This window comes from Acinonyx jubatus, chromosome B3 (assembly GCF_027475565.1).
Source record: "Acinonyx jubatus isolate Ajub_Pintada_27869175 chromosome B3, VMU_Ajub_asm_v1.0, whole genome shotgun sequence".
Lineage (NCBI taxonomy): Eukaryota > Metazoa > Chordata > Mammalia > Carnivora > Felidae > Acinonyx > Acinonyx jubatus.
The window spans coordinates 21001074-21010854 of NC_069386.1; the positions used below are offsets into that span (position 1 = coordinate 21001074).

At 40.1% G+C, this 9781-nt stretch overlaps 1 protein-coding gene across 1 annotated transcript; it reads left to right on the forward strand.

The window, feature by feature from the left end:
* The first annotated feature begins 107 nt into the window (after window positions 1–107).
* On the forward strand, window positions 108–2812 carry LOC113601908 (40S ribosomal protein S29-like). Its single transcript, XM_053223653.1, has one exon. The coding sequence runs from the start codon at window positions 1208–1210 to the stop codon at window positions 1382–1384; it is 177 nt and encodes a 58-aa protein (XP_053079628.1). The 5' UTR covers window positions 108–1207; the 3' UTR covers window positions 1385–2812.
* The last annotated feature ends 6969 nt before the right edge of the window (window positions 2813–9781 follow it).

Here is a 9781-nt window from a genome sequence, read left to right on the forward strand (position 1 = left end):
AACTCCCAGCTGTCATTGGAAAACCCTGAATTGCTTCTTCTGGGCGTGAAGCTGGATGTAGCTGCCAAGCCCCTTTGCACACTGTGTCCTTGCTGTGGCCCAGGTGAAGGCCAGAAAGGGCCCACCAGCTGGTGAGCAGGAGCTGGTCTGCAGGCTGACAACGGCACAGGAGCCAGCCACCCCTGTCACAGGCAGCTGTCTACAGCAGGGGTCCTCACTCTTTGGGGTCCTGACTTTCTTCTCCCACTGCTTGGTCATCCTTCTACAACACAGTGACATTGCCATGCTCGTGTCTTAACATCTTTCCCTTTGGGAGGTGATCTCACGTCACACGGACAAAGACTTCATGTAGCCTATAGAGTAGTGTCCACAGTCAGATGCAGAGAGGGCAGATGCAACCTAGATGTGATAGAAGGTGAACACACAAGGAAGGTAGACTGGCAGGTGTGGTGAATCTTCCGTGACCACCAGGCGCTCACCTCCCCATCCAGGGAAAACTGCCTTTTGTCCGACAGGACCTCATATTATGCTTTGATGGAAATGCTGTAAGCTTTACCTCCGATGGGAAGAAAATGAGAGCAGCTTTTCCCGAAGCTGTTTTGGTTTTTCATCCACAGGGAACAATGAGTGGGCAGGAAGAGCCTGTGGAGGGTTGTGTCTTTAGGTCTCCAGGTCTCAGTCCAGCCTTAGTGAAAGTGTCATTTGGTTTTAGTGGTAATTGGAGTATTCTATGGCTCTAAGAGTTCCTGCTTTCTTTTTAAATTCAGTTTGCCAGTCCCCATTCAACTGCTGGCTTAGTTGTCTTTCCCTTGAGTCTTTCTTTCATAATGATTAGTCAAGATAAGAATGTTTGATCCCAAAATGATTCACCTTACCTGTCCAAGGGCAGTTTGATGTTTTGCATAGTTAGAATCATTTTTATCTTCATTTCTCACCCTGCCTCTAGGTGAGGCACATCTGTTCATTTGCTTTTTTATGCAATATTTGACACATTCTAAAGATTATGTTCATTTTATATACCTACTTTGTGCCAGGCAATATCCTAGGTACCAGCGAGATAACCGAACAAAAGGATTCTTATACCTATGAAGTGTACATTCTGGTGGAATATTTACATACTTTTTCTATATAAATTAGAAACATAATAGAATGTAAACTTTTTTTTTTTTTTTTTTTTTTTTTGCCTTGTTGCATCTGAGAGAGCAAGATGGGTCACCAACAGCTCTACCAGAGCCATCTGAGGAAAGAGGAAATTTGGCCAGGGTTCTCACCTTGCCGCATCTGCTCACACCAGTACTGTGTGATCTGGCAATATGGCCTCAGTATGTGCTGCCAGTGTTTCCATCAGTTCTCAAAGGATATAGGCTACATTAAGTTGGACTAAGTGAATCTCCTTGAATGGGTCATCCAAGATACCTACCTACCTTAATGCCAACTCATTGTACATAAAATAAAAATACTTCAATTATGAAAAACAACACATTGGAGAAACCACTCTTTCTCTAAAAACAAAACGGGGGCACTGGCTGGCTCAGAGCCTAGGACTCTTGATCTCAAGGTTGTAAATTTGAGCCCCATATTGGGTGTAGATTACTTTAAAAAAATAAATTCTTTAAAAACACAAAACGGTACTCAGTGGTGCTCTTCATCTACTTCACGTATGTTAAAGAAGTGAGAAAACCAGGGTGCCTGGTGGCTCAGTCCATTGAGCGTCCAACTTGATTTCGGCTCAGGACATGATCCCAGGGTCATGGAATTGAACCCTGTGTTGGGCTCTGTGCTGAGTGTGGAGCCTGCTGAAGATTCTCTTTCCCTTCTACTCTCTCTAAAATAAAAGTTAAACCACGGTTCTGAGTTGTGTTCATCGTTCCTTTACATTTGTATGTGTTTGACCATATATATCTCTTCATGCATTGTTTACTTCACTAGTACTTGAATTTTATGAAAATAAGACACTCATCTGTGGCTTGCTTTTTCACTGTTGATTTCCCTCATTCATCCATTCATTCTCGGCGCTGCACAGTATATGCATCTACCACAATTTTATTTACCCAGTCACATGAAGACATTGTTTCATTTTATGCTATTAGGAACAATGCTGTTTTGAACCTTCTGTTTCCACACAGTGTTACTCTTATGCTCTAGCCTCTAGTGTCTTTTAGAATAGAATCGCAGGGTAGAAAGTGCAAAATACTTGCTTTTGAAAGTTGCTTTTGAAAGTAGTTGTACAAACTTGGACTTACTTGTATCTTTGTCAGAGGTTGTATTGGCAGAGTTTAAAAAATATTTTGCCTTTCTGCTGTGTACACCTCCATGGTCTTCATTTATGTTTTCCTGCTAATGAGACAGAGCATTTTTGTTGTTCTCTGTATCATTTTTAACTCGTTTATTTTTATGTTTTAAAGTTACAGCAAAATTCTAGTAAATTTAGTTTCATTTCCTTTACTATTTTGTTTTTTTTTCTGAACAGTTTGAGAGGAAGTTAGAGACATCATGGCCCTTTCACCTAAATGCCTCAGTATGCATTTCCGAAGAATATTCAATAACCGGGGTGCCTGGCTGGGTCAGTCAGTAGAACTCGTGACTCAATCTCATGGTCATGAGATCAAGCCCAACAATGGGCACAGAGCATACTTAAAGATCATAATTTAGGGGATCATGGGTGGCTCAGTCAGTTGAACATCCGACTTTGTCTCAGGTCATGATCTCACAGTATGTGAGTTAGAGCCCTGCACTGGGCTCGCTGCATCAGCGTGGAGTCTGCTTGGGATCCTCTGTCCCCTTTCTCTCTGACCGTCTCTAGCTCATGCACGTGCACATGTGCTCTCTCTCAAAAATAAACATTTTAAATAATAATAATTAAAAAGAATATTCACTAATGTATAACCACACTATAATTATCAAAGTCAGGAAATTTAACATCAATACACTGCTAGTAATCCACAGTCCATATTCAGATTTTATCACTTGTCCCAATAGTGTACGTTCTAACTCTCCCCCCGGTCCAGGATCAGGTAACCAAGATTCCTCACTGCATGTAGCTGTCATGTCTGTTTAGTTTCCAGTTCCTGACCTTTCTTTGCCTTTCTTGAATGACGTTTTTGAGGTATACAAGCCACTTATATAGACTGTCCCTCAAAATTGAATTTGTTTTCTCAGGATTAGATTTCAGGTTATGCACTTTTGGCAGAAAGGCCATAGCAGAGGTGTGTCTTTAGTACCTCACATACAGAGGTTAGAGATAATCGGTTTGTCGCTTTGAAGCTGGAGATGAAAACATTTTGAGTTTGTTACAGTGAGGGCCACCAGGTTCTGAGTTCTGATAGGTTCCCATTATTCTCTGAGCACTTCCTCATTTTCTGGTGCTACTGAATGTTCCAGGCATATCCTGTCTTTTCCCTGGAATTGGTCATTTTCCCACAGAACGCTGGTTCCTTTTAGTGGAGACTGGTATTTTAAAACAAAGATGAGCAAAATAAGCGTGCTCATTCCTACTATTGCTACTAGGCCCACTCACCAGAGCTAGGAAATTATGGTTGTGTGTGTGTGTGGATTCCGCACATGAATGCATGCCCAAGCCTCTCATTCTAATCGAATGCCCCTGCAGATTATATTCTAGTATTCACTCTTTCCACATCTGTAATGCCTTTTCCAACAGTGAGAAATCTTGCTCCCATTGTCTTCAATATATGTATTCATTTACTCAAGGCTAGAATATGCAAGTGGTTTCAGAATTAGTGAATTTATACCACCGAGAAGAGGAAAAAACATGTGTTCTACAGTTGTTAACTATAGTGTTCTGTATTTCAATTAGTCCAAAGCTTTAATATTTTTGTTTAGTTATCCTTACTGATTTTTTTTGTCTAGTTATAAAATTAGAGAAACATTTTTAAAAAGCATATAAAATCTCTATGATTGTGGATTTTCTATTTCTTCCTTTAATTGTGTCATTTTTTGCTTCATGTATTTTGAAGCCCTACCATCAGGTACATACTCATTTATGATTTTTATGTCTTTCTCATGAGTGTTGACCTTTTTTTTTAAAGCATCTTTTCTTTTTTTATTAAAAAAAATTTGTTTTTAATGTTTATTTATTTTTGAGAGAAAGAGACAGAGTACAAGCAGGGGAGGGGCAGAGCGAGAGAGAGACACAGAATCCGAAGCAGGCTCCAGGCTCTGAGCTGTCAGCACAGAGCCCGAAGCAGGGCTTGAACCCACAAACCACGAGATCATGACCTGAGCCGAAGTCGGCTGCTTTACTGACTGAGCCACCCAGGTGCCCCATCTTTTTTTTTTTTTTTTTATGTTTACTTATTTTTGAAAGAGAGAGAGACAGAGTATAAGTGGGGGAGGAGCAGAGAGAGAGAGAGTGAGACACAGAATCCAAAGCAGGCTTCAGGTTCTGAGCTGTCAGTACAGAGCCCATCATCGGGTTCAAACTCACAAACCGTGGGATCATGACCTCAGCTGAGGCACCCCATGAGTTGACCCTTTTGACTATAAAATGACCTCTTTTTTCTGGTAATACTCCTGTGTGTGTGTGTTTTTTTTTTTTAGGTTTTTTTTAAACTTTTTTTTTAATGTTTATTTATTTTTGAGAGAGGGAGAAAGAGAGAGAGCATGAGCAGGGGTGGGCAGAGAGAGGGAGACACAGAATCCGAAGTAGGCTCCAGGCTCTGAGTTGTCAGCACAGAACCTGAAACGGGGCTTGAACTCAGGAATCACAAGATCGTGACCTGAGCCAAAGTTGGACACTTAACTGAGTCACCCAGCAACCCCTAGTAATACTCTCTGTCTTGAAGTCTACTTTCAGTATAATACTATGGCTCTTTTGATTATTGTTTGAATAATATATCCTTTTCTATTCTCTTACTTTCCAATTACCTGGGTCTCTTATATGTCATATAGTTAGGAATTGCTTTTTGAGTCTAATCTGACAAGTCCTATCTTTAAATTGGAGCTTTTAGTCCATGCACATTTAATGTAATTATTGGTTTGGTTTTATTTGGTTTTACCATTTTGCTATTTATTTTCTTTTTGTCTCTTTTTTTTTTAACATTTATTCATTTTTGAGAGACAGAGTGTGAGTGGGGGAGGGGCAGAGAGAGAGGGAGACACAGAATCTGAAGCAGGCTCCAGGCTCTGAGCTGTCAGCACAGAACCTGAAACGGGGCTTGAACTCAGGAACCACAAGATCGTGACCTGAGCCAAAGTTGGACTTTTCACCCGCTGAACCACCTAGGTACCCCTCTCTTTGTCTCTTCTAATTTTATTGTCTCTTCCTCTTTTTCTACTTTTTAAATCAAATATGTTAATATTCTATTTGAATTTCTCCCTTAATGTATTAACTCTACATTGCATTAATTTCAGTTGTTTAGGAAATACAGTATGCATCCTTGACTTAAAACAGTCTACTTAGAGGGGCCCCTGGGTGGCTCAATTGATTGGGGAGCTGACTTTGGCTCAGGTTATAATCTCACAGCTAGTAAGTTCGAGCCCTGAGTCGAACTCTGTGCTGACAGCTCGGAGCCTGGAGCCTGCTTCAGATTCTGTGTCTCCCTCTCTCTCTCTGCCCCTCCCTACTTGCACTCCGTTTCTCTCTGTCTCTCAAAAATAAATAAAAATTTAAAAAAGTTTAAAAACAGTCTACTTAGAGTTAATATTTTACCACTTCATATAAAATGTAAGACTATTGCAGCAATATACTTACATTTGCACTCTCATCCTTTTTGCTATTGTTGTAATCTATAATTCATCTAGGTATGTCAAAATCCTACAACGGATTGTTATTGTTTTTGCTACTGGCCCTCCAATTTCAGACTACTTTTGGTCATTCTCCAATGTTTTCAAATAGGCTTTGGTGTTTTACACTTTGCAGTTGCTTATAATTTGTTTAAAATTGTCACCAAACATTTGTTTCTGTAATTTTTATATTGTTTATAATTTTTACATTGTTCATACTTGTGATATGCAGTATTTTAGCCCAGTAAAATATAAGCTACACAGCCATTGCTAGAAATAGAAATGGCCATTATTAGAAAGTTCTTAATTTAACTATAGCCATATTTATCAATCTCTTACTTTACAGTAGCAGGTTTTTCTCTTATTTAAGGAATCCTATAATACCTTCAAGATAATAAAATGATCTCCTCTTCAGGCATATCTCATGTTAACTGCCCTTCACTTTATTGTACTTCGCAGATACTGTGTTTTTTACAAATTCAAGGTTTGTGGCAGACTTGTGTCGAGCAAGTCTATAGCATTTGCTCATTTCACATCTCTGGATCACATTTTGGTAACTTTCACAATATTTCAAACTTTTTCATTATTGTATTTGTTATGGTGATCTCTGATCAGTGATTATGGCTCCCTGAAATATCAGATGATGGTTAGCATTTTTTAAAAATAAAGTATTTTTTAATGTTTATTTATTTTGAGAGAGAAAGAGAGAGTGCAAGTGAGGAAGAGGCAGAGAGAGGGACAGAGAGAATCTGAACAGGCTCCACACTGTCAACACAAAGCTTGACACAGGGCTCAATCTCATGAACCGTGAGATCATGACCTGAACCCGAAATGAAGAATCAGATGCTTAACTGACTGAGCCACCCATGCCCCAGCAGTAAAGTATTTTTAAATTAAGGTATTACATGTTTTTTTAATACATAAATGTTCTTTCACACTTAATGGACTGCAGTGTAGTGTAAACATAATTTTTGTATGCATCAAGGAACCAAAAATTTCATTTCATTTGCTTTATTGTGATATTCACTTTATTTTGGTGGTCTGGAACCCAACCCATATCTCTGAAAAATGCCTGTATTCCAAAAGTTTTGAAGCTTTGCTTTTCACAATTGTTACTTTAATCTATTTAGCCTTAAGCTGTGTATTTATTTGGTGTGAGGTAGGGATCCAGTTTCATTTTTCCACGTAGGTAACCTGTTCTCAAAAACCATTTATTGACTAGTCAGATTTTCCTCAGTATCCTACAACATTTACTGTGTTGAGTACTGGATTTATTGCATTCCCATAAATACTTTGGGATTTTGTTGTGCTGTGCTATTTCATTACTTGGCCAACCCCTTCACTTGCAGCCTATATCCTATCCCCTCACTTACCTAAGAATATTCCTCCAGCAAGTCTTCTCTCTCCTGCTTCATATTTTACTCTACCTGAGTATTCCTATCAGCATATAAGCACATTGTTATTTTTCCATATTAAATAAACAAAACTCAACCTCACTTCCCCCCTTAGCTTTGGCTATACCTCACTGCTCTCCTTCAGTACGAAACCTCTACATTTACTGTTGTTGGAGAGGAAAAATGTTTCCTCTGCCCTCTTAGGTTTATTGTCTGGGGGCCTGTGAATTCACCTGACAGAAGAAGATTGGAAAGAAAAATTATGGGAGCTTACAAAAGAAGTAGCTTGATAAATGGTTAAAGTTAGTAGGGGAAAAAGGGGGGGGGGGTAGAAAAAGCCTTTGGGGGAAGAGCACCTGGGTTTCTAGAAGAACAAATGGGAGATAGGAAAGTTTGTGATAATGCTTGTTCATGCAGGTGTGGGGTTTTTTCCATCTCCATGGCCATAAGATTCCCCTGGAGAGAGAATTTATGGTAGATATATTCTAGGTCTCCTTCCTGGTAATGAAAGTCCACCCTCATCTACCCCTCAAAGAGGGAATTTATGGCAGTCTTACTTCCTAGAAGTCTCTTGTAGTCAGATAAGGGAAGCTCCAAGAAGGCTTCTTTCTGTATCCGCTGATGCCTTCAGCTTAAAATAATCTTCATACCAGCTCTGGGGTTCTGAATGGGTTCCTGCATTGTCTCCAATTCCTGTCTCCCCTTTCTTTCCTGAATCCTATTCAATCATTTCACTGTTCCACAATAGCTTTTGTCAAAGTTACCAAATGACTTCCACATTGCTAGATGTAATGGTTGTTCTCAACATTCATCTTACTTCCACTCTAGGTGCATCTGATATCCCCCAATCCTCAACACACATGATTCACTTGGTTTTCTGGATGCCAAGTGTTTTCCTTCTTCCTCACTGGTAACTTCTCAGACTCCTTTGCTGGCACTCTCATCTCCCCTCTTTTTATTGTAGTGTTAGGTCTTCCTGAACTTATATAGATTTTTTTAAAAAGTTTATTTATTTATTTTGTGAGAGAGAGGGAGGGGGAGAGAGAGAGAGAGAGGGAGAGAGAGACTCCCAAGCAGGCTCTGTGCTATCATTGAGGAGCCCAATGCAGGGCTCCAACTCACGAACTGTAAGATCATGACCTGAGCAAAAACAGAGTCAACAGTTTAACCAACTGCATCATCCAGGTGCCCCAAGTCTTCCTGACCTTTTAATTCTCTATTTGTAGTCACTCCTTGGTGCCATATATTAATACTGTATAAATCCTGATGACTCCCAAATTTTTATTTCCTGATCTTATTTCAGTAATAAATTCATGTGTCTTTTCATCCACGACAATGTCTAACTGGCATTTCAAACTTACATGTTGCCATGGTCTGAACATTTGGGTCTGCCCTTCCTCTTTTTTTTTTTTTTTTAATGTTTATTTTTGAGAGAGACAGAGAACATGAGCGGGGGAGGGGCAAAGAGAGAGACAGACACAGAATCCGAAGCAGGCTCCAGGCTCTGAGCTGTCAGCACAGAGCTGGATGTGGGGCTCAAACCCTCGAACCATGAGATCACGACCCGAGCCGAAGTCAGACACTTAACTGACTGAGCCACCCAGGCACCCCTGCCTGGGGTGAAGAGGAAGCCTCTTCTACCCCAAATTCATGTTGAAAGGCCAAACCCCAGTGTAATGGTATTAGGATATGGGGCCTTTGGGAAGTGATTGTGTCATGAGAGTAGAAACCTCATGTATGGGATTAGTGATCTTATAAAACAGGCTCTACAGGGCTCCCTAGCCCCTTACACCATGTAAGGATAAAACAAGAAGCCTGGGATCCAGAAGAAGCACTTGATTGTGTTGGCACCGTGATCTTGGACTTCTAGCCAATAGAAATGTGAATAATAAATTTCTATTATTTATAAGCCATCCAGTCTGTAAGTGGCCTGAATGGACTAAGACACATGTCCGAATCTAAACTCTTGATTTATTCCCTTCCATCCTTCTAGTTGATAGAACAGTTTTTTCCTTCCCTCATACCTTAACATCCCGTACCATGAACAAATTGTTCATTGGTTATACCTACTAAATGTATCCAGAATCTTGCTATTTCTTATCAACTGCAACACTAGCACTCTGACCCAAGCCACTATCATCTCTCCTGGGATTACGTCATTAGCTTTCTGTGTTCCCTGCTTCCACTCCTGCTTTCAGTCCCTGCTCCCCAACATCTTTCTTAACACAACATGCAGAATGGTTCCTCTATATTACTCAAAGTAAATGCTAATATCTATATGTCCAGCAAGCCCTTTTATTAAAGGTCAGCAGACTATAGCCAGAGGCCAAATCTGGTCAGCTACTTATAAATAAAGTTTTATTGGAACACAGCCACACACTCTTATGTTACGTATTGTCTATGCCTGTTTTCACACTACAACAGCAGTGTGACCAGAGATCCTATGGCCAACAAAGCCTAAAATATTTACTACCTGGCCCTTTACAGAAAATGTTTGTTACCCTACATGATCTGCCCTCTCTCTGCTACCTATCTCACTTCACTTCTGCTCCAGTGAGTTGTCTTTGCCTTCTTGGTGTTTTTGTTAGGCAAGCTTCTACCTCAGGGAGAGGCTGTTGCTGTTTCATCTGCCTACAATTCTCTTC